The 25651-nt window shown below is 48.2% G+C and overlaps 1 protein-coding gene across 2 annotated transcripts in view; it reads right to left on the bottom strand.

The window, feature by feature from the left end:
• The window catches only part of LOC135235623 (transmembrane protein 135-like), an 87941-nt gene that overhangs the window by 5092 nt on the left and 57198 nt on the right, over positions 1 to 25651 (bottom strand). For both annotated transcript variants that reach the window (XR_010324419.1, XM_064301301.1), the window contains exons 7-13: positions 5150 to 5191; positions 4284 to 4448; positions 3755 to 3824; positions 3148 to 3315; positions 2281 to 2344; positions 1216 to 1292; positions 835 to 933 (exon numbers count right to left, since the gene is read on the bottom strand). Coding sequence is in view for 1 of the 2 variants with exons in the window: in XM_064301301.1 (XP_064157371.1) it covers positions 835 to 933; positions 1216 to 1292; positions 2281 to 2344; positions 3148 to 3315; positions 3755 to 3824; positions 4284 to 4448; positions 5150 to 5191 (685 nt within the window). In the remaining variant the exon portion in view is untranslated. The remainder of the gene's footprint in view (positions 1 to 834; positions 934 to 1215; positions 1293 to 2280; positions 2345 to 3147; positions 3316 to 3754; positions 3825 to 4283; positions 4449 to 5149; positions 5192 to 25651) is intronic.

Raw genomic sequence — 25651 nt, 5'->3', positions numbered from 1 at the left:
TTGTAGAACTATTTTTACCAAAGTTTTTTCACATCCATTCACAATCCCCAGTTAGAGCCCCCTTCCCTTCCTATGACTCTTTTTCCACACCACAGGCCGCAAAGTATAACGGGACAGGAGAAAGTGAATCTCTCACTGAGGACCACTCGGGGGGACTCCACCCAACCCCACCCCAACTCAGGAAGATAAAGATAACGGTTTCAGGTTCGTTATAAGCTAATGGCATAGCCTAAACCCCCCCCCCAAAAAAAAAACTGCTCAAAACCAGTCATTTCACACCTCTGAGCTGTGGCTACCGTTTACTGATACAGATTACACGCAAACCTGGGGTACCACCCACTTGCTACTGAACAGCCCTATACAGCACAATGCTGGTTTATTAGAAATAAGCTTTGCGAGAGAAACAAACACTGCAGGTTTCCTTTAACTTTCAGTCTGCTAATGCGATAAAAATGGTTTTGTTTTTTTGCCTTCTACATATTCTTTTGTTTACTGGGGGGTTTTTTTTCTCTAAGATGTATTCTTCTGATATTACAAAAGCTTTATTTTCCTATACTGTGGCCCACATGAATCACCTATGGCTAAGAGATAGTGCTATAAGGAATTAACCTCCATTACAGAAACTGTAAAATGGCCCCATTATGGGCTGATTCACTGAGCTCATTCCTCCTCTGCAGCAAATCCTCTCTGACTCACACTGCCGGGCCTGGGGAGCCTGATAATCTACAATCAATAGCATAAAACAGCAGGGCGTGTCAGAGCAGACAGAAGCAGACTGAAGCAGAGTGAAGCAGACTGAAGCAGACGCGGTGACCAGGTCCTCCGCTTCCTTACGGCCTGGAAGCAGATGGCGGTGGACACGGCGTAGATGATGGTGTCCGCCTGGGAGATGTAGGGAAAGCGGCCGGCCTCGATGCCTTTGAAGTACATGGTCTGTGGAACAGAGAGGAAACAGCGTCCGTCAGTCCTGCCACACACTAGAGCGGCATATGCAATCTCCCGCTTCAGACGTGCCTCTTTTTACTGCCGAGTGTCTGTTATTAAGCAGCTGAAAGTCCTGTAGCCAGCAAATCATGGATTCTGCACATAGCTCTGAAGAGTATCATAAAAATGACGCCATTGCCATCAGGGTTACAGTTAGCATTACAATTACTGTTAAGGGCTACAGTTACAGTCAGGCAGGCAATTAGAGGAAACCTGAAAGTAGGCCATTACCTCCACCAGTTTGGACGCCAGGTACATGGATATGGTAGTGCTCTTGTAGAAGAACATGGAAAGCCCAGCCAGGAAGCCTTGGAGGACCATCAGACAGAAAAAGGAAAATAAGGAGACCAGGAAGAGAAGCAAGTATGAAAAAAAAGGATATGCTAAACAAATATGCATTACGATCACTGTGGTCCTCCAATCCCTCCCAATGTCCTCCACAAATTAAAGAAGTGGTATCCTCTGAGAAAACACTACTGGAGGCAGAGAACTAGCCTACACATTAAATAATCCCGTTTCTCATGCATTTTTCAATTTTTACTATTTGTCTTTCTTAGCAAAGATCACTCATCAAATCCTTATTCTCTCTGACTTGGATGCGTGATAACTCTACCAGGTGCATTTCACATCAAATAACACCGATTTGGTTACATTAATTTGGGAATATAGCTTATTTACAGTCGATCTTTTTTTTTTTTTTTGCAAACAGCTTCACATTTAAGTTAATTATTATTTTCCAAGTTATCTTCCAGACAATTAACCATAAATTATGTAAAAAGGGAAGGAGACTAAATAAAATAATAAAATAATACTAAAACAATTTTATACTGAATTCACAAAATGTAATGACATCTCATTAGAAGCAATCGAGTACAGGTGAGCTGACTGCTAATGGGTGTGCCTTATTCAAATTACCAGCGGTACTAACCATCAATCAGTGACAATAAATCAATAAAATTTTATGTTCAAGGCAGTTATCGAATAAAGATTAGGTCATCTTCTATTTCAACAGGAGATATATGACACATAAAAGCCTGGATGCAATCAAGATTTGTCCTTAACTTAGCAAGTAAAGGCTATATAATAAAGTGTCAAATGTTCTTTTTAAACACATTTTTGTGTCAAACTGTGCTTCAGAAGACTAATATTAGCATTCAATTTTGAGTCAAAGCTCAGGACAAATGCTGATTGGATGCAGGCCATTTGGATGCAGGCCAATGCCTGTAAAGGTATCTCCTATGAAACATGATGTGGACGTCTTTGAGCAATGCCAGCTGACATTCCCCCCGGCCTTACCGGCGATGAGGGCGTGGAGCTCATCGTCCAGGTTCCGCAGCCAGCGCAGGATGCAGCTTGTTCCCTGGGGGAGAGGACACCATCATAACTCCCCTGCTGAATACCCACTCATCAGTTTCCAACACGTTAAACCTCCAAAAACTGCGTAATGGAAATGTGCAAGTATAATGGCCACTGCAATTGTGCTACTGCTCAACGTTTATGACAAAAACTCAGCAATGTCTGTAAAATCCAGAGTGGACAGTCCACCCTTTGTGTACCACAAAGGCTTTACAGAGATCTGGGCCTGAAACTTCCAAAAGCACACAGAGAGGGACAGCAGCAAGGAAAAACTCCATGACTAGTAAGAGGAAGAACTGAAGGACCTGACTTAGGAGGGAGCTGCCGATTGCTGCCATCAGTTAAATTGAAAAAGACCCAGCACATGACATACAGAACTAAGATAAATAAATGTCAATGGAGGCAGACAAGGATGACGACAGGCCAATGGGTGGCACTGTCAGCCAGGGGGACAGGGGTGGCCATGGAGCCAGGAGGGGGCGCTAAGAGCTTCCTTAGACAGCAGGAAATGTTTCCATTAGAAGAATTAGAGCTAAATACTCTGCCCAGGCCTACTGGGGATAAAGGTATGTGTGTATTTGGGTTTAAACAAAAATTACCACCCATAAAATCCCTGCACTTACTGCCATAAGCTAAAAGACCCCAGTCATACAGGTAAACCATTATACACACTTGTAGGAGAGGGGAGATTATAAGAGGGAAATAATGGTGCGGGTAGAAGGAATCATTAGATTGAAACTGCCTTGCTCACGTTAATTAAAGTGGGGGGAGGGCTTATTCTGAGAGTTGGGGGCTGTGAGGAGTCACCTTGTAAATGCTGACGAAGGAGCCCAGGAAGGCCCCCAGCTGGAAGTTCTCCTTGTTGTAGAGCAGAGACAGCAGGCGGGAGGGTTTAGTGAAGAGGTGGCGAAACGCAGAGGGGATCTTCAGACAGCACTGGATCAAGTAGCCTACACTGAACATCCTAATGAAGCCCTGCGCAGAGACACATATCAACTTTACACGCTAACAAAGGCATGCGTGTGCACATATATATACCTACACGCACACGCACACGCACACGCACAAGCACACGCACACGCACACACACACACGCACACGCACGCACACACGCACACACACAGGTACACGCACACACACACGCACGCACAGATACACACACATGCACACACACGCACACGCACGCACACACACACACACAGACAAACACACACACGCACGTCCAGGCACACGCACGCAAGCACACACACGCACACACAGAATAAATTGTATGTACTGAATAAATCAAATGTACGAAAGACAGACATATTACGATTCCAGACAGAAATTAAGGAAGTAATAAAGGAAGAATAATAAACATGATCCAGTAAAATGCACATGTGCTGTTCTGTTTCCTGCTCAATGTCAGCCTTACTTTAACACAGTAAGAGATGCAGTTGTCCTCGTAGTGCTTGCAACACCTGTGCCTGGGGCCATGCCTGCATCTGGAAGCAATGAAGAAAAAAGTGTCACTCGCTTTCTGCCTTGGCCGTCTGACGTACTTTTAAACAAACATTCAATTCAACGGACAGTAAATTACAGGAAAAGCAATTTCTTTACAGAACAAGAAAGCCCCTCCATTTTGCAGCCTCCTGGAGGTAATCAACCTTTTGATAAAAACATAAACAGTTGAGAAAAGCACAAATGGACGTTATTACTGTAATTTACTTCCAGCAGCAAGCAAGCAAAGGAAATCAAAAGTGCTACTCAAGGGGCGCTCATGACATGAGAGTCCTTTTATTATAACCAATACATATTTTGCAGTGTGAACAGTATGAAGTGATAACGTTGTGTGTGAGTAGGTGTGTGTGTGTGTGTGTGTGTGTGTGTGTGTGTGTGTGTGTTAAAGTGTGCGATAGTGTGCAGATGTAAACTGTGCAGTGGTGGTCCAGTACACGTCTCACACAGATTCCAGCAGCCGTCGCGTCAGGGCAGCGATGGAGGTTCTGCCAGAGCTGGGCCTGACCCGGGGCGGCTCCGGCTCCACAGCGCCCCTCTCTGGTCCCCTGGGGTACACGTGCTCCGCCAGGAAGGAATGCGTCGGGATCTCTTCCTTTCCCACAATGAACCTGGAGCCCAGAGAAATTACAGAGGGCCTTGCGGGACTCCCAGAAAGGGGGGTGAGGAATGGGGGGGGGGGGTCTGACGGACGAGCGTTTGGGATGACGGGGTAGGGGCTAGAGGGATGGGGGCAGGGGCCGGGAGGTGTGACAGCTGAGCTGAGATAAGATAAGGGAAACTCCTCACACCTCTCCCGCTCTTATCTGACCCGCAGTGCCTGGCTCGCCTCATCTCTGTTTTTACAAAGGCCAGTAAAGCTAGTGGGCATCTGCGCTCAGAAACACAGTTAATTTCTTTATGACTGAGAGCAGCTCTGCTCTATCTCCAGCTAATGAAGTGCACTCCGTAAAGGAGCTGATAAAAGCGGCAGACGGAGCGTTTGTGTTTATCCAACAGGACACTCAACTAGTACAACTGGCATGTAAAAACACGGAGGAGACCGACTCCTCTGCCAGTTCTGCTGCTGTCAAACAAAATGAACACATAAGCTCATTATTTTCACCATATTCTCACTGATGTCAGGGCAGAAAAGAATGATTTTTTCTGTTTCCTTTTTTTCTAAGGACTGTTGTTTTAGGGGTAGAAACAAATGAGAAATATATACTTTTAGCTGGGAAACCAGCATTTCCATGAAAAACAAGAATTTGGCGCAATTTCAGCAAGACTTCATGTGAATCTTGAAATGCAAATTATATTAATTATCACTTACTTGAGTGCAGAGAATGCAAATCCCTGAAGCCCATCTTTACACCTTTAAAAATACAAACAGACAAGCAAAGCATTCACTGTAAATCCACCAAACACGTAGCTAGAATTGATTGCACCCCTAAATAAAACTACACACTAACAGTTAAATGTTAGAAACATGTTCAGCAAATTCAGCAAAATGAAGAAATAAGCATATAAGAGTCTACACTGTTACTAGACAAGCTTCAAATGAAGTAGTTATACAAACAGATTATTTTCAGGAGTGACATTAGTTTCAGTTTTTTCCAGTAGAAGAATCTCTCACAAACTGCACATAATCTATATATATTCTGCATTCACACAGCAGATGGCACTGTCATGCCAAACAGTACTGCGATAAACAGTAATTGTATGTATTCATTCATATTGGAAACTACACACACACACACACACACACACACACACACACGCACACACACGAACACACACACACACACACACCACACACACACACACACACACACACACACACACACACACCACACGCACACACACACACACACACACACACACACACACACACACACACACACACACACACACACACACACACGATTATCTGATCTTCCTGTGTGTTCCACTGTGAGTGATAAGGGGAAAGGACTGTTTGTCTCAGGAGGTCAATATAAACAGTGCATATCGGGGGAAGGCAGGATATACACTGTGAGCATGAGATCATCAACAGATCTGCAAATTAATGCCTTTGCTTCATTTGGATTTAAAGATTCAGGGACTATGAAAAGGGGGTTTCATCTTTTCTTTTCTTGAGGGATAAATCTGTGCCCCCAGTAAAAAAAAAAAAAAATTAAAAAAGATTGATACGCTTACGCACTGGTACACAAAGAACAAAAAAGGCAGACCTTTTGTCCCTGTTTGTCTGCCTGTTAGTCTCCACTGGTGTAAGACAGTCATGGAAATGTGGGAATTGGTTGCAGTGAGTGGGATAGTGTTACTGTGTTTATCAAAAGAGAGAGAGTCGGGGTTTCCCTCTGGTTAACACCACTTAGCTTTGAGTAAACGTACAGACAGGGCCAAGCTGTCCAGCGCCAAGCATCACAGCGCAGGGGAGCCTGCCCTCTCTCCAATCAATCTTCCCGGCTGCTCACTGCGCAGCCTCACTCCCTGACTGTTTACATTAAACAGCACTATCACGCAAGCCTAGTTAGCCCGCAGGAATGCACCTCCCCCGCCAGCCAACCCAAACAAACAGGAGGGAAGATGACCATCTCCTAACCCAGGTGGACGCGCACCACATGCCGGCCTGCACTGAAACAGGCCAACGGAGCCGCTCGGCCGAGGGAAACCTCGAAAAGGCGGAGCCGGGGAGGGCCGGAGCGGAAGCCGGGTGACGGGGAGCGTTTCAAACGGGGCGGCGGCGGCGGCCTCAGAGGGAGAGCCGTCTGACTCTTCCGCTACGCAGCGGAGAATGGCGGATTTGTCGCCCGCATAGCTGAGACGCGATGCCCGTGACCGAGGTCTGTACTCCTGTTCCATGTGCCCTGTGCTGGACACGCCTCTAACCACAGAACGCTCACTTAAGGCTACATCTGGGCCACAAAAGGAGGACAAATTCCTTTCTGATATTGATTGTGCATGAATCCAATATTCCATGAACCCATCCGAAATCATCATTAGGTTGACAGTGGGAGTACTGCATTTAGTTGGAACAGATATCCCATACATTTCCATTTACAAAAAAAAAAAAAAAAAACCTCTATTAAACTATTCACCATGATTGACTCGCTATGATATAATTCGATTATCAGAGTTATGAATGTCAACGGAATTAGCTCAGGGATGCAGTAAAGACTGCTTTCAAGACAAAGGACCAATTCAGAAAAATACTGCCATGATCTGGTCACTGCATTCCAAAGCCATTTCTACAAACCAAAACTTGGTACAAGTAATAATACTTACAAAAGAAAACAAGCAAGCTCACAGTGTTACGTCTGAAAGCATAGGTTCCAGACTAAACAGTGAATCAGGGTGTGGTCTATTGGAGAAGTATGCATGGTTCCAAATGTTATCTGAATTAGAATAAAAGGGAATAGACCAGCAGAAGACCTCAAATTCACCATTTCTTGTATGGCTTGTCTTAATTTACAAAACAGCGTTTTTTTGGCAAATGCTGCTTTTATCCAGCAAGAGTAGGCCCAGACAGCCCTTAAGATAAAAGACTGACCTCCTCAAGGACCAAAAAGGAACTGCTCACAGACAGTTTGAGGAAAGGTCTGAGAGGTTAGTCTTGTGAATTTTGTTTTCCCAGAATAACTTCTCCCAGGGGGTGAGTATTTTCTGTGGCAAGTAATTCAGTATATTCTTCTGTATAGCAAATATACACATTTATATATACTTCCACTATTTAGCTTGAAGCTTCACTTTGTAATTGTGTCATTGCTGTACTCACTATTCTGTACCCATTCCCTTCTGACAACTCTAATAACATGCACTTAACATATCAAGGCCATGATGTACTAGCAAGCCGCAATGGATAAGAGACTGCTGTAATGATAAATATACCGCAACAATAATAAAAATGCTGCTGCTGATGCTACTACTGCTATTACTACTACAAACACACAATAATAATAATAATAATAATAATAATAATAATAATAAACAATAATAACAACAAAAACAACAACAGAGAAGGTAATAAACAAAGCAGTGAAGTAGAGCGCTCCAAGCATACTGTACATTCTGATCAGCAGTAAGTGAAAGATCAGGCCCCTTAAAGACGTTTGATGGATGCTGAGATGATGTGGTGTTGGAAGCAGTTAGGCCCTGGGTCAGGCTAGGATTACAGCTGATCCCATCATCAAACGGCCCGGCCCATGAGGGTCCTGTCATCTCAGCAACCCGAGGAGCTTCAGATAAGAGCCAGCCTTCTTGCTCTTATTAATAGCCTTGCTGAAGAGGGCATCCTGTGCTACACGCCCTTCCTTAAGATTCCCCTGCCTGAAAGCAACCTGTCCAAGTCAGGGATGGCCAGGAGTTACTTTAGAAGCTACTTCATCATCTTCGCTTCACTGAAAGGCACATGAGGTACACTCAGAAAGGTCCTACATAAGTTGAACTGCTGCTATTGGTATTATGCTGACCAGTATTTGAAGGTCATATAATCATTACTTCTGAAAAAAATATCAAATGAAGATTGTTGGAAATGAGAGAAAGCTACAGTATTAATTTTACTGTTTTTAATTTGATGTTTTTGCAGACTAGGCCCATTTCAGAAAAGGCAGTCAAAACAAAGTGAGCACTGGTTCCAACGAGAGTCACCCCTGGTAACCTTCACAAAAGCCACATCAGAATGTTTTTCAGCTATAACAGGTGGCGGTGGACTAATTCCTGCGTAAGTTTGGGCCTGCTTATCCTGCCTGTCTACCAGCCCCTCACACCCACACTGGAGGGTGGGCAAAAGGAAATAGCCTGACCTTGAAATTCAAGATGGGGGGAAAAAAAATCGCAAGGCTTTGACTGGAGGCTTGCGGGAGTCTTATTTGCGCCAAGCGAGGACTCTGGTCTTTAATCTTCCGCGCCTCTCCGAACCCGTAACCCAAAACTGAAGTGCTGTGAAACTGATCTGCGTCTATATTTACCCGGCCTGACGGAACAGAAATAAGGGCCTTGCTGCAACTGGCCTTTGGGCCGCTGCGATGGAGCAGGTGTTGGGGAGTCACCCCCGCCCCCCCTCCCCCCAACACCCGCTCTGATTTGCGAGAGATGGGATTTTGGGGGGGCAACGAGATAACGGACACCTGAACTCACAGAAGGTCAATCTGGAAATCGCTGACACCAATCAAGGGACCTTTGATCATTTTACACACACCTTTAAAAATAGGAAATTCAGCACAGTAATGCTGGATCCTGCCCGTCTGTCCTGTATATCCAGTTCAAAACGCTTTCCAGGGAATGCAGAAAGCGGCCATAATGGTAATCGCATCCAAAACACTTTAGCCGATTCCAGCACGGGCTCACAGCTCCGCCTCAGGCTCTGAGCTCCTCACTTCCACAGGCCTCTCCTCAATATAACCTGAGATACTTGAACTGCCTGGAATCAAATTACACTCGACAAATAAACCAAGTTATATTTGCTATTAAATAACATCTTTTGCCTCGGCGAGATGTGAGAACAAGTAAATAAAAACCCCATCAAAGCCCCCAAATGGACTGCCTGGTCTCACTGTGAATAAACGGTTTAAAGGCGACACAGACAGACCACACAGCGTTTAGGTTCTGCCGATGCATTTGGGGATGGCTAGATGACAGCCTAATTAGTCATTATCCACTGTAACGAAGACGAAGTGCAGGCCAAAATGGCTGCTTAAAAACCCTGCAGCGGCCTCCCGCATCACGGCCCCCTCAGCACCTCCCTCCTCAAACAGGTGGGGGGCCCGAAATAAAGCGGGGCAGGAGGGACGGAGAGGTAAAGTCCTGAGGCTGGTGCGCGAGGATCCGCTCGGGGACCCCTGACCCCGAAAACTGATCCCCACTCCATCTGTCACGAACGCCCGGCAGAAGGAATGCACCTTGTTTACCGTTCGCCCAGGCCCAGCGACGTGCACCCCCCCTCTGGCCCAGCACGCACCCCTGTGTGCGTCCTGCTGGAGAGGGACTCAGTAACAGAAAAGCTTGGCATTCTCTGGAACAGTGTACAAAAAATTATTATTTGCGTGCCGGAAAATCTCAACTGAAGCCCTTTTTACGTCTTTGGACCTAATAAAAGCATCGGACCACCCTGAAATAGACATTACTAATTCGATAACAGTCTTACGGTGCCATAAGTAAGAACAAAAATAGCCTAAAAAAAGCCTAAAATTAGTCTTAATTTGCTAAACTGCGTTTGAAAAAAAGCAGTTCCATGGAATGAGGGAAATGACCCACACACCCATGCTACTCGGTAGTTTAGATACAATCATCTAATTTGTCAAAACCCACATGATAAGGGCTGTTGAACCCAGTTCTCTTTAAAATGGAATAAGACAAACGAATATAAGAATAGGTGGCAAAACCCCTGTGTAGGAATTTGTCTTGTCTGTTTACAAGAGATAGCCAACACTAAAAAAGCGGAACACAGTTCCTGTCAAAATAAATATGGAAGATTTATGAGTTCAAACATTGCGCATGGCGGATGGGGTCCTTCTCATTGGTGGGGGGCAGTGGGGTGGGGGTAACATCTGTTCCTCAGCATCCTGCTGCACTCAGGGGAGCCAAAGGAGCACTTTTAATCAAACAGACACTTCCTAAAAGCCATGCCTCCGGAGGCTCTACTTTCACATCCACTGATCCGGAGCTGGAGAAATGTCTAAACTATTCGAGTAGCCAGACGGACAACAGCTCTCGGAATGTGCGATTTGCTGACCACGTCGAGGCCCGCGTGCGTGTCTGCGCGCGCGTCGGGGTGTGTGCGTGTTGAGCGGCGTGACTGCGGAGGCTGAACGCGTTGGCGCGTGTGCGTGTTGAGCGGCGTGACTGCGGAGGCTGAACGCGTTGGCGCTCGTGCGTGGTTGGTAGGGAGGAGGCCTCCTGACGGCCAGGAGTCGTCGGGATGAATGATCCTCTGGTGTTTGTGATGGAAGACAGCTGCTGATCATCCGGTGATCGGCTGTGCGGGGGATCAGCTGCACTGCTCATTGGCCATGTGGAGGTAAGCTGCACTGCTCATTGGCTGTGTGGAGGTTAGCTGCACTGCTCATTGGCTGTGTGGAGGTAAGCTGCACTGCTCATTGGCTGTGTGGAGGTTAGCTGCACTGCTCATTGGCTGTGTAGAAGTTAGCTGTGCATGCCTGAGCTCCTCAGGCGAAAATACCATATGCCCAGTCAGTGATGCATTTGACTGCATGTATATGTGTATGCAACACCGCCAACATGACTTACTAAGTAGATCTAAGGACGAGATGTAGCTGTTAGTAAATAACTCGAGTGAATAGGCAGATTTTGATACACAGGCCTGAACAGGCTGTATGGTTGCACCTAAGGCATATATTCTGAAAGGAAAGGGAAAACTTTAAGAATAATGTGTTCACATGTAAGGAACACGATTATTATGAGTCTACTCGTGTACTCTGAGCTTCCAATGGTGACAAAAGGTTTGCAGTGTACATTTGAAGGCCGCCGCTCAGTTTTGCACATGCTCAGTTCAAACCAAGTCTAGCAGTTTTTACTGTAACACATAATTCTTACATTCTTACATTGCTTTGACCTTTGTTGAATGTAAACTGTGCATTCCAAAGCAAAACACTGTCTATGCTGAAACCAGGAACAAATAACCTAGAAAAGCAGCTGTGGCATGTTTGCGGAAAGAGGTCATGAAGGAACACAACCATTAAACAATGTCAGCCAGAAATCTGTACACTACTCCTGACGTTTTTCCCTTAAATTCCCAAACTCTGCTCCCATGAACCCCATAAAACAGCTACGGGTTAACGTGAATTATAAAACTGATGTGGACAAACTCAGAACAGCCACATACTCATTAATGGATAACCCCCGAGGTCCTTCACCAACGCTCAGTAGAAAATTAACTCGAAGTAGACCCCATCAACTCTAATGTAAGCTTTATTTTAATGGCAGTGATTGTGATTTGAAGGAACGAGCGAACATTAAAAAGCAACGGCTAACAAAGCTGCCGAGATGGATAACAACACCTCCAAAGCCGCCTCGCCAAAGTGCAAGTGCGTTCATATGTGTTCATATGGGACCCTGAAAGCGGGGAGATTTATTGTGGAAGAATTCAGAAGCCAAATGGGGAGAAGAGGAAAGGACTGAGTGCATGAGAGGCGCTGGGGGGGGGGCTAGCTTCCCTGCGGCAGATTCAGGCACGGCGCCCAACGCAAACACACACGGACATATTCCCCGGGAGTCGGCCCGTGTGTACCCAAAGTTAAAAATGTCGCAGGATAAATATTTGAATCTCTGCGGTTCTCGCTGCGGCTCCTCGCTCTGTCAGAGCGCGCGTGCTTGTAAACTCGCAGCGGGACGCGCCAGCACACACGGTCTGCCAGTCCTCTCTCTGCATAAACAGCGACATAAATACTTAACTAACGCCACATTTGTTATTACACATTTGATTTGCTGTGCAATAATACGCTGAGCCTCTTGACATTCTGCATGGTATTTGTGTGTGGGGGGGGGGGGGGATGGGGCACAAGAGGCATTTCAGAAATGTAACGTTATTCGGGGGGGAGTGACTGGGCTAAGTAAACAGTGCTCCCGATCAAGTGTGGAGGAGTTCTCCTCGGAGTGGGTGGCTAGGGTCGGGGCGCTGGGGCTCCACTCAGAGCAGCCCAGACGCAGCCCGAGCTGAACCGGCACCCTGCCCCGACCGCTACGCCAAAAAAATAATCCCGCCATCACTCCGCGGAGACAACCGGGAGGAATCGGCCAGCCAGGCGTGTCTCCGCTGCCAATTTCCCAAGGTCAATTTATTACAATTCCACCTCTGCGCTCGACAGGGGAACGAACATAAGGCCATCGCAGCGCACAGCAAAGAGCGGGCTCGCCAAAACTAAAACAACTATTCCTGCGATTCATCGAGATCGACGTATATGGTCAGATTCCGTTTGTTCTCAGCAGCCAAAAAATGTCAAGATGTAATGAAGTGAAATGAATGATTTTACTCTGCTTTCCCCATCTCAATCTTACTGGCCCTCAATTAACTTCACGGTTTTCAAATTTCACCCTTCTTTTAAAAGTAAATATCACCCTTCTTTCTAATATATTTTTATATACGCCTAATAAAGAGACTTCTTAAACATATAATTCTCCTTCCTCAGTCCGGAGTGCCTTGAAGCTCCTCAAAGTCAGATTTCACCAGGGGCAACACTCGGAGGAGAGCACATGCTTGTCTGCTTTCTCAAATAACAAAGGTTACGATGGGCATTGCAGCAGGAGCAAGATTGGGTAATCCAACCCGAGGAGAGAAATTTTTCTTTTTTTTCTAAAGAAATGATGATCACGGCTCATTGATTTGCTGGCAGTAGCATTGTAGTGCAAGCTAAATACCCTCAGGATAAATGAGTTATGCTGCCCCACAGATCAGAGGTGCACACAGGCAGGTAGCGGTGGGCTTTGTTGAGGAGAAGCCAGCGGAATGGGACAAAACAAGCTCACTCTGAAATACAATGGGTGAGGTCTTTGGCAGGGGAACAGCTAATTAGACTGCAAACACCCAAAGGAAGGGGAGACTATAGGGGATAGCTGTGGAAGGAAATTGGCAGCGCACACAGCATTTGGTGGCACAGAGGCCAGGGCTGTGACACAGGAGGACGTCGTTACGCATGCAGCGAGCCAAACCCTAATTCCCGCAACCGGGACTCATGCTAATTGTAGGAAATCGTAGGAAAAGTGGATATTTATTTTGGGGAAAGGGGGAGGAAGGGAGGTCCTGAAAACGCTCGCCTGAAAAAAGATGTGCCAGGGGAGTCAGGGCCCGCAGGTCTGTCAGCTCTCTGAACTCTTCACGCGTTTGATGGAGGCTGTGGCCCAAAAATAGGGCTCAACAGCCTCCTGGGTCAGCACACAAGACCCACGCTGCTTCCACTGGCACTGTTTGGAGGCTGCTCATGTGATATACTGATAGATATGGGATTGTTTTGACAGCTAACCTGTTTTACTGATCGAACATTGTAAGCTGTCGGGGAAGGGGGACAGTAATCGCAGTACAGTTGAGTACACCACAAGTGTTAAAAACTGAGGGACGATGACACCAAATAGCATCTGGGATTGCAACTACACCAAGGGTACAGTGCTGAGAATGGAAGTGCTGACTGATTAGGGAGCTGTGACTCATGTCAAAAATGGGCAAGAAGATTTGTAGGTTACTGGGTGTGGACACAAACAACACAGATTGACTGATGTAACAACAACTTCCTGAGGCGTAAGCACAACATAAGCAGGACTGTGGGCTCACAAGAGCAACACCATGGTGCATAGCAGGCCCTGTGCGCACCCCACACATTGAGCCATGAGCTGCGTCAGCAGTGAAAGTTATAGTGGAGTTGGAGCAACACAGAATAGTCATGAAAAAGCTATCAACCAGTAATTCCTCAGGCTAGTTGCAAAGCCTAACGGTTCGTGAAGACTAACTATTAACTGCACACATTTGTTCAGGCAACGCCAGAAGCACATCTAATAAGGGCAAGGCCTGCCATTATTTTGACTGACATGGAGCCTCAACACAAAGTATTCTGTCTTTGATATCGCAAATGGGTTTCGCAGCATTCCTTTCGATGCTGACTCTCAAGATATATCTGTTTTGGCAGTTGGATAGAAGCAGGTCACATGGACCTGTCTCCAACAGGGCTTCCACAGAAAGACGTTTCACGAAATAATGACGCAGGCGGTGGCTGGATTTGGGCTGGAGCCAGTGGGGAGGAGAGGAGATAGAGACCGTTAAGGCATTTTTCACTGCGATGGACCCAGAGGAAGGTCATGCGCAGGCTCTGGTCTGTGTGTCATGTGCACTGGAGGAGGTAAGACTGAAGGCCTCCCCTAACACGCCCCGATAGGACAGACGGAGGTGCAGTATCTAGGACGCAAGGAGAGCGACTGCTGCCACTCACCAAAAATGAGACGGCAGTAAGGAAAATCATTGGCATGCATAAACTACAGTCAGTTTGCTGAAATTACACAACCTGAAGTGGGAAGAAGAACCTGAGTTTTCCAACAGGGGGTCCATGAAGGTACTCTGAACCCCTCCCTCAGTCCACAATCACAATCTCCCGTCCACAAGTTTGTGATCGCACTTCCCTCTTCCAAGTTTGCATGCGCAATCCACCCGTCCACCCCCAAAGTTTGAGATTGCAACCGCCACCCCTCCCCACTTTGCGATAGCAGATTGTTTTCATCCACTCCCACCAAGCAGGAGTAAAAACATTGTTTGGATGCTAGCGATCATTTTGTGTGGAGGGTCAAAGCATTTGTTACTTCCTCATGCACGACACCATTCTGCCGAAGCCATTTTGGCAGAACAGACCCTGAGCACCTGGCTTCAGATCAAGGGGCAGTGATGAAGGAGGTGTGTAAATGACTGGGCATCAGACAGCGATGTAACGTCCCACTTCCTCCCAACAGCTCCAGCATGGTGGAACACATGACCTGGGCGTTCATGACTGGCCTCACAAAGCCTGCTTTGGAAAGGGGAATGTTGGCTGCAGTGTTACCAGCACGTCGGTGGGAAAGGAGAGCAGCCCCACATAGAGGTACAGGCCAGACACCCTTCAGAGTGATGGCGGGGAGCCACATGACGCTCCCAGCAGACACCACTCTTATCCTGTATGAAGTGAGTCTCCTTCTGTACTTGAATGAAGTGTTGTGAAGTGTTAAAGCGATTCGATTCCCAACATTGTCTAAACACTTGCTTCCTCAGGAGGGCTGAACAGAATACGCTATTGTTTCTGCAACATGTGCCTGTGTTTAGAGTATAACTGCAAAAAGGAAAAATCACACTGAGAAACCTGCCATAAAAATGCCCAGTACATTTGAAGTCAAATTAACTTCATCTGTAGAGCATAACTAATTGGATTCAACTTTACTGAAAGATAATCACATACCTTCAAATCTCCTACATCTGATACTTAAGAACTGGCAAGCTCTGAGCCGCAGAGCATTCCAAAATATTAAAAATAATAACTGATAAAGTGCCAGAACAAGGTTTATATAGTTCAGTTTAGGATTTTGTTTGTTTCAGCTGCCTTAAATGGACATGAGGATCACATGGAACTAATCATGCGCTCGTAAAGGTGTTACGCAAGCCGCAGTACCTCCAGTGCCCTTGAAATTAAATGATTACAAAGTCAAATGTTTGATGCTGATTACCATTAGCATTATTTCCTGCAATTATGGACCAATGTCTCCGCGCTGCTTGAGGGAAAACAAAATGTGCGGAGCGCTAAGAGCGCTACGCCAAGGCTATAAAGCTACGGCTGCAGCGTGGGCCTGCCGCTACACGCCATGACAGGGGAGGCCAAAGCAAACACGCCCGTAGAAGAGTGGGAGCCATCGGCTCCGTGGAGGGCCGGGGAGGGCTTCTCGCAGCGCGTGACAGCAGCGGGAGGCTACCCGAGGACCTGAGGACGCCGCCGCCACGGCGAGGGTTTTTGCGAGCCCGGCGCTGATCGTATATGGATCCGGCGCGGTAAGCGAGTGATGGATCTGCGCGTGGCGGGGAGCCCGTTAGCACGAAGCAGCGCTGAAACGCTGAGCAGCCCGGGGTGCGCGGGGCCAGATGGACCGCGGCCACCCCGCGGTGTTCGCACGAAGCGCCGCGCTCCGGTTCCAGCAATGAGGCCCGCAGGATGTCAGCTGCCCCCCCCACCCCCCCACCCCCGCCCAGCGCTGCAGTTTTCGCTGAAACCCAATGCTCAGGCACGGGACGCCCAGGCGCGGGACACTCAGACGCGGGACACTCAGGCGTGGGACACTCAGGCGCGGGACGCTCAGGCGCGGGACGCTCAGGCGCAGGACGCCCAGGCGCATGAGCCCCCAGCCAGAGGAGCGGCGCGGGGCGTCTGGCCCTGACGGGACGGGACTGGAGACGGCGGTACGGCCCGCGCACCGAGCGCTGAGAGACGCCTGCTACCGAGTCCGTCTGAGCGGGGGGGGGTCGGAGAGTTCCATTTCTCACACCCCCCTAACCCTCCCCTCCCAAATTCCCTGACCTAGCTCCACAGCTACATCTCAGAGCGCCTGAACGCTGCTGACTTAACGTTTTCGTGGATGTGAACTGGGAGACACGGGGAACTGCGTGAGTGCGAGTCTGCACACGTCCTGACGGAACGCTGACCCCAAAGGGGTGAAGGAGAAGCTCAGAAGTGGACAACCAGTAAAAGGGGTAAAAGAAATGATATAAAAAAGAAATGAAGACTGAGTGCTGTTCTGTGAGAAGCTGCAGAGTGTGCAGACTCATTCCAGAAGCTTGCTTCATGCTGAAGGCATTCCGCTGCGCAGCGATAAGCTGCCCCCCCAGTCCTCCCCCCCAGCTCTCCGGGTCTCCTGTGTTTTGTGTGAAACACTCAGTCATGCTGTAGAATAACATCTCGCTGGCAGGCGGAGGACTGCAACTCCCATGCAGGCGCTGAAATGAGGCCTCGTCTGGACTCCCGGAAAACTGGGCCGAAACCCGAGCCCGTCCCCCGCACCCCCCTCCCCCCCCGCCCAGCTTTAATTTGTCATCAGCCCTGAAGTGTGCTGCGGCAACCAGCCAGCATGGCGCAGCCAGAAGCCCCATTTCAGACGCCTGCGTCGGCTCTGGCAGCGGAGAGGACGCGTGAAGATCTCCCGCCGGCGATGGCTCGGCCGGCCTCGCTGCTGTCCGCGCCTCGCTGCTGTCCGCGCCTCGAAACGCCGCGGCGATCCGCCCACACCCCGCAGCAGCCGTGCTCCTGATTTCAGCCAGACCAGAAAAAACAAAAACAAACTAAAAACCCCCAGTGTGACACAGGAGCGTGCGATCAGGAGCGGTGCGATCTGGAGCGGTGCGTTCTGGAGCGGTGCGTTCTGGAGCGTGCGATCTGGAGCGGTGCGATCTGGCGTCCACCGCGGCCGACTCCACCGCGCCGCGGGCCTCGGAGCGCGCTTTCGGAAGGCCGCGGCCCCCGCGCTGTCTGGTTCCATGCGGAAAGCGCATTAGAACGATACGGCACGCACGCTGCGCAGGCTTCCGTCCCCTTACTCCAGGCAGAAATGAGGGATGAGGACCCGCAGCTGTTTGTTGTGCTGCTCCAGCGCGGGCGGCCTGCTGATAACGAGGCCTGTTTTCCTCACGGCGCACGCACGCTCACAAGCACCTAAAAGCAGGGAGGGGGGAAGAGAAACCTGACTGAGAAACTAATTAACCTTGAGTGCGACCTCTACAGAAACACTACCCCAGAATAATGGGAAACATAGCGCCGAAAGGGAAGAAAGAAGCAAATGATTAATAACCACGGCCAGTACTCCCTGCGCATAAAAATATGCCTTATTTATTTCCTTCCATCAGGCCCAAGAGCTCCAGTCCATCTGTGGCTCGAGCCTGGGGAGTTTCAGCTCAGTAAACACAGGGGGGAGGAGTGGGGTTGGGGGTGGGGGGGTTGGGTTGATGGAGCGTGCCCCTGCCACACGTACGCCTCTTAAACGCCAGCGCCCCGCATTGGGGGCCCCCCTCCGGCACTCCGCGGGTACGCGCCCTGGTTTTTGGCACCCAGCCCAAGTTGTTTGTCCTACGCGGTTACGAACGGGCCATGTGGCGTCAACTCCCCGCTCCCCTCTCACCGCACTCTCAGCTGGTACAAAACACGCTGTCGAGGCAAAGGAAACATTCATCGGTTAATGAGCTTAATCTCAAACCATCATTTTGAGCACAGCCAGCTCCTTCCCCTTCCTAGTTTCCCCTTATTACACAAACCATTCTGCATTTTTATGCCGAGAAAAAAAACCCTCTTTCCCCACAATTCTGTTTGCTCACGTGGAAGTTGGAGCTCACAGCGAACCACAAGGCCCAGTCATGCTGTGGAAGCGCGCGGTCTCAAGTTCACGGCCTAGCGGACCCGGCTCTCTCCCGCCGCCGCGCGCGGGGGCCAGCTGACCAGCTGATCGCCACGGTGATGGACGGAGCGATTACCCAGGGTCAAGGGTGGGCCTGGAGACGTGGCGAAGCGCCTATTTTGAGCCGGGCACCTGTCAGGGTGAGCCCCGGGGCGCCGCAGACCCGCACATCTGCACAGGAAGCAGGGGTCCGGGAGCCCGAGGCCTGCTGCTGCTGACAGCCCGCTGCACGCCACCTTCTGGAAGCTTCTGACCAGCAGCGGCACTCCGCCACGGGGCGGCGAGCAGAACGGCAATTCTGCCGAGAATAAATTCCGAAGGACGCCGTGGACCGAGGCGGACACACCAAAGACCAGAAGAGGCCACGGAGAGAGAGATATATTTCACATTTCACATTTCATATTCTGAAAGAAGGAAGCCTGGCGTAAGAAAGGATCGCTCTATTTCAGGCCTGCGGCGCTGTGGTCGAATGAGCGCGCTGCACTGGAAGGGTCTTGCGCAACAGTCTGGATCCCCTCACTTCTCCTCACGTGTTCTCAGTTAATGTTCTCCTACCACTCGTTTTTTTCAAATGCACAAAAACTGCCAAAAAGAACAAGTAAATGGCCGTGCGCGATGACTGGTGAGCGGGGCTCTGATCCTGGCCAGCCCCGGACCCCGGTCACATTGCGTCCCTGCTCTCCTCAGAGCCGTTGGCCGATCTCTGCGCCTGACTCTTTGCCAGCAGGTGGCGTTAGAGGGGATGTAAGCGGAGGCCAGGCCGTGCCAGGGGGTTTCTCATGCTGGGCTGTGTGCCTCAGCGGGGGATCAAAGCCGCGCAGCGGGTAGGCAGCGCAGCATCGCGCTCCAATTGGCCGGCCAGTAACAGCAGCCCTCTGTCAATCACAGAGCGAAGCTAAAATTGGCAGGAATCGAGGACTAATGTAGCAGACTGTTAAGGGATCAAATCCACTCCTCCACACAAGAAAAAGTCTCGAATAACTACGGTCAGCCTCCCACCTGTGCCTGCTTTGCCTCTCTAAACACACAAAACGGCAGCATGCGCGCACACACACACACACACACACATAATGTGTAATAAAGTACACACAACACGACAGATGAATGATAGAACAAAGCAAGAAATAGAGACAAACAAACCGCACACAAATGAAGGCAATTCCACACAACAAACAGACATTAAGGTAGCGTTTCCACACACACAATCACAAATGGAGGTAGTGTTTCCACACAAGCATATAGAAATGAAGGCAGTGCTTCCACACATGCCAACACAAATAAAGGTAGTGTATCTTTAGGAAATGGTAGGAAATGACAAGACATAGTATAACCATAAATTTACCAATGCACATACATACATACAAATGAAATCACATACGGACACACACACACACACACACACACACAGAGCCACTTTGAGTACAAGCCCCTCATTCTCTCATCCATGAGAACTGGAGGGGACTTTCTTTTTCTGACCCCACTTCTGCACCCCTCTACCCCCTCACCCCCTCACCCCCCCCCTCCTTTCTGCTTCATGTTTCCAGATGACAGGAACATGATGAACAGCCAAACCTCCGGCACTTCAATGGGCCGGTGACAATGGAGGCCTGTGAGTGACAGGTGGAGCCAGCCAGAGGGAGGGGACCCTCTCTTCCTTCCCTCCGCGGGACGGCTGCGGAAACCGGAGCCCTTAAAAGGCTCTCGGGTTTCGGGGGCTCTGAACACCTCTCCCAGGTGAGCATCCCCCCCCCCCCCCCGGGGGCCGCGGACCAATCCCGGGCCTGTAACCCACACCCGCCATGGAAATGCTTCACAGAGCACGGCCGTGTGATGTCATTCCTGCGGCATCACAAGAGCGGGCTTCTCAGCCCCCGCCCCCCCGGCCTTCTCGCTCTCATTTCCTCTATCCTCAGCCCTGCTTCTGCACTGCAGCAAAACACTTCTCAAAAAAACCCTTCACTTACACTACTTTTCTTGCACTGAATTTTTTTTTAAAAAACAGAATTTGTTTAAATGCCACACTTACAACGCCCAGATTTACTGAAGTTCTATAAATCCGAAGGAAATCTTTAAAAGAAGAGCTAGCGTATAAAAGCACTGCCTGATGCATCGTGTGTCATGTAAAAATGATTAGTGTATAATTCAGGAAAGCAACTGTTGAATCATTTCCAGGAGCAGAGTTTCTTGATATTGCTAAGTATTCAAAATCTTGTCCAAGAAAAAGATTTAAAAAGTCATTGCCTATGTCTGCAAAAATAAAAGTACACTTCTAAGAAAGTCTAAGAATCTAATCAAATGAAGCCATTGTCAAAGTGCTGTACTGGCTATGAGCAGCAAAAAAGAACACAACTCAGGCTAAATATAATTGTATTATAGATAGAATCGTATTTGTTGCCACAAACGTCATACATGCACCCATCTCATGATTAGACAACTGAAAGCTTTTTATTAAAGTCAAACCAGCAATGCGCTATTTCACCTCCAGCTGATTCAGAATGCCACAGCTAGCATACATGAATTAAAACAAGAAAGAGGACTCTAAAATTCAGTTCAATTACATCACACTCTCTACAATTGCTGTTGATTGTTTTTAAAATAGATTTTATTGATTACTTTTAAGGCACTAAATGGTCTGAGTCTCCTGAGTACAGTTCTGAACTAACAATTCCTAATCTGCCACAGCAGGTCTTCAGACCTGCAGGAAATGCTATTCTTTTTCACAGCCCACGTGAAAACAAAGCTTGAACAAGCTGTCTAGAGCAGGCTGCCAAATTATGGAACGCCTCACAGACGGTCTCTACTGAAAAAATCCCCAAGAAAAACACAACTTTTTAAAACTTGTTTTTCAGTGTTTGAAACTGACTTTTTTTTACTATACTGACTGTTTCACCGTTAAACTGTTTTTTACTATTTTCCATTGCTTCCATTCCATTATTTCCACCACAATTGTTTTATCATGTTTAATGGTGTAATGTACAAGCAATTATAGAGAGCAATGGAAATAAATAATAGTACTTTATTATTATTATTATTATTATTTCTCCTTTGCTCCTCACAGCACTGGGCCAATAGAGGGCAGGGGAGAGCAGGATGGGGGGGGGGGGTCTCTGGGCTCCCGTTGCCATGGCTCACAACACTGGGCTGAAACTCTCGGGTCAGGTGACGCCATACAAAGGCCAGAGACTTGCAGTTCACATGTATGGAAAAGCTCAACCCTGAGCCGAAAAAAATAAATACATTCAAGTATAAATCACTTTGAGGAAATGATCCAGCTTTGCCCAATGAGATTAGGACTGCAATGGCGGCCTTCCTGATTAATTTAACCAGGGTCACACTTCAGGACTGGCGTCAGCTCCGCCCCCGCAGCCCACCCCCCTTGTTCACTCTTCTGTCACAAGACGCTGGTCTCAGATTTGGCTCGCTGCACCGTGAAAATGCGATTTCACAGACACGTCGCAAACGAGGAGGAGTGAGCGGCCCAATCTTATTTATGGTGCCGGAAACCTCGAACCCAGCCTTGTGATCTTTTTCTTAACAGAGCGTGTCATTTCTGCCCATCCTCCGAAACTCGATCCGAAAAAGTTTGACGCCATCCGTGACACGGCGATGCTATCTGCTCCTCTCCACCCGCAAAGGACCCGGGGTGGGTTCAGGACAGGACAGGCCCCCTCAAAACTGCTCACGGAGCCTGGTCTCACACCCGTCTTTCCCTCTTCCCCCCGTCAGACCGCAGCATTCCACACCATTACGCACTCCACGCAGTGCATGAACACACATTTCACTATGCTGTTCTCAACTTTTTTCCCCCAAGATCAAACATTTTCTACAATGTCCATTTCTTTCCAAAACCAATAAAGTAGAAGTAAACAAAAAGTAATTCCATAAAGTAAAAATGCAATATAATGCAAAAAAAAAAGTCAGACACGTGGTGCCATTAAGAAGAAAATGTGAAATAAGTGGTCATAATCGCCACGGGCGTGATGACATCACTTCTTCACCTGCTCTACATTCTCTCCAGTTCACATGTTTACGGCTTCCCTACATGGAGCGATTACACCAACCTGAAAATTACCCCACTGCAATTACTGACGGCATCAACTGCAGCTACACCACAGTTAAAACATTTTCCACGGGTCTATAGTTACTCCTCTAACCCTGCTTTAGTTTACCCCATGGGCCTTAATGAGCTCAGATTTGGCATAGGTTGAAAATGAAGACAGAATGAAAGCAGCCCTTCGGAAGATTATATATATATATACACATGTAGACATAGACATAGGTTTCATTATTGACAACATAAATATTTTACCAGTCATTTGATCGTTAATGCTTATTCCAATACCCCACCGTGAATTTTCAAAGAAAAGTATGCACTTGAGACCAATATAGAAAACCTGTTTGTACGAATGAGGCCTGGTGTTTTTATTCAAAGCTAGCTGTTTTCAGTGTTCCAGATCAGTGATTATGTTCCCTGTTTGTGTTCCTGAGGAACATGCAGCTCCGTATACCTGCAATCAGACAAAGAGAGAGAAAGAGACAGGAGACGAAGAGAGAGTGATAGAGTGGACAGAGAGAGAGAGAGATGGAAAGGCGTGGGTAGAGCCTGAGAGCGAGGGAGAGAGGAGTGATACGGGGAAAGGCTGGGATAGATAATGGGGATGGAGTAAAAGGCAGGAGTGGGCTTTGATCTCTGGGAGAAAGGTGAGAAGCGGCGGGAAGGGAAATCGTACGCTGTGAGTATTTCTGATAGCCCCAGCCTGCGCGCAGCGCCACAAAGAGCAGCGCAATTAGAGGAAACCCAATCACAGCAGCCGAAGAGCGCCAGCGGCACACAAAGGGGGGGGGGGGGCATGACGGCTGGACAGCAGCGCCGGGGAAGACAGGAGGCACCTGCTGAGCACAGGAATGGGGGGGGACCCATTCAACCTTTCCAACTCTTAAAGCCCTACCAGGCCCACAGCCACAAAACCATCCCCTCAAACATACCCCCACCCCCCAACACACACACACAGAAACACACACACACACACACACAAAGAAGCACACACACACACACACACACACAGAAACACACACAGAGAAACACACACACACACACACACACACAGAGAAACACATACACAGACACACAGAAACACATACACACACACACACAGACACAGAAACACACAGACACAGAAACACATACACACAGACACACAGAAACACATACACACAGAAACACATACACACAGACATAGCATTATTGCACTTTCAAGACACATTTGGGCAATGTATTCCTTAAAGAAAAAAGAAGTACCCACACAGTATCTTCATTTCTGAGAGTGTACCCACACCTGGTGCACAGACACACACACATGTACACATTCACACACACACACACACATGTACCCACAATAATGCCCTGGTGAATGTGCCCACATAAACTAGCAAAAAAAAAAAAAAAAAGTAGCTTCCATTCATGTGTCTCCAGCTGGAATAGCAGTTCAGTTGCTGCTAATGGCATCCAGAACGTGCTATGGTGAATAGCGTAATATGAGGGGTGAGTGTCCAAACATATTTTAATGGCATTTCCATCCAATCTGGCACGGTGGCAAGATGTTCACAGTTTGGGCCCTCTGAGGGGGGGGGGGGGGCAGTTGGCACCGAGCAGTTAACTGCTAATCCATCGTGAATCGGGACAGGATATTACTCTCTGGACTCATTTTCCCCCTCCCAAAAAAAAAAGAAAAAAAAGGGGGCCGACAGCCCGGACATGTTATCACCGCCGAACAAAACAATAAAAGCTTTCAACAGCTCCCACAGGATGACAGATAAGAGCTGAAGGGCCTGTTCCTGAGCCACCGGGACGGTGTGACCCAGACACACAGGCCCAGGCTGCAGGATGACATCACGCACCGCGCGGCTCGCCGCTCTCCTCCCGCGGGCTCCTTCCCATTCGCTGAGGGGGCTGCCACTCAAACGCGCTAAACACAAGCGTTAGCGCCCGCGCCCCAGGCCGTGTATTCCTCACAGAGAGCTCCGGAGGGACACGTCATGCTGGCACAACTCTCCTTCACACCCACCTGACCGTAATGAGACGTTCGGGTTGAGCGCAGTTTCAGACTGTAGGCTAATGTTGCTGTAGGCTGCGTGGTGCTAATGTTGTCCTTTCTGAAAACCGTATATCAAATGTATATAAATGTACAAATTTACACATACACACACTTTGGCTATAATTGCACTATCAAAAATGTTTTTCTGCCTTAAATACAGCTATGTATTTGAGTTCACATACAGTATATCACTTTGTTAGGGCACAATGATGCAACAGTTGAGGGGTGGTGTTGGTGAAATCACACTGAGCAACTTTACTGTAGAACGAAGAGATCTTTGCAGTCTCAATACCAACAGCCAATCAGAACGCCTCGTAAAATAAAGCAGAGCATTCGAGCTGGAGTTCAAAAACAAGATAAAGGAACTGGAGGTGGAACCAAGCGTGGCATTGGAGGTTGTGTCCAATAGGCAATCATCTAAGGACAGGCAAAGGCACCAATGGAGACGACCGATTCTCGTCAACACCCTTTCACCATTGCCCCGCTCTTGTAGGTGGATTCCACTAAAACCCTCATGACTAGCATCACTCCGAACTCCGACCGTATGGACAAACAAACAAACAAACAAACAAACAAACAAAAAAAAATAAAAATAAATAAAAAAAATAAATAAATAAATAAATAAATAAATACATTTTAACTGAGAGAATACTGGTGGTTAAAAACTGTATGTGTTCTACAGATCGCCCCTGTCTACTTTTGAAAGTTTCACGTTAAAAGAACGACGCCCCTCTGCAGAAGCTCAACCCCACCCCAGTGAGGAGGATTAGCGGCCAAACGGGCGTCTGGGACAGCGCGGCGTAAGCGGGCCATTCAGCGGCCTCAGCCATGTAATGTCATGGGCT

The sequence above is a fragment of the Anguilla rostrata genome, chromosome 12 (assembly GCF_018555375.3).
Source record: "Anguilla rostrata isolate EN2019 chromosome 12, ASM1855537v3, whole genome shotgun sequence".
NCBI classification, from domain to species: domain Eukaryota; kingdom Metazoa; phylum Chordata; class Actinopteri; order Anguilliformes; family Anguillidae; genus Anguilla; species Anguilla rostrata.
Note: the sequence above shows the minus strand (reverse complement) of the source record. Positions and strands in the feature narration are given on the sequence as shown.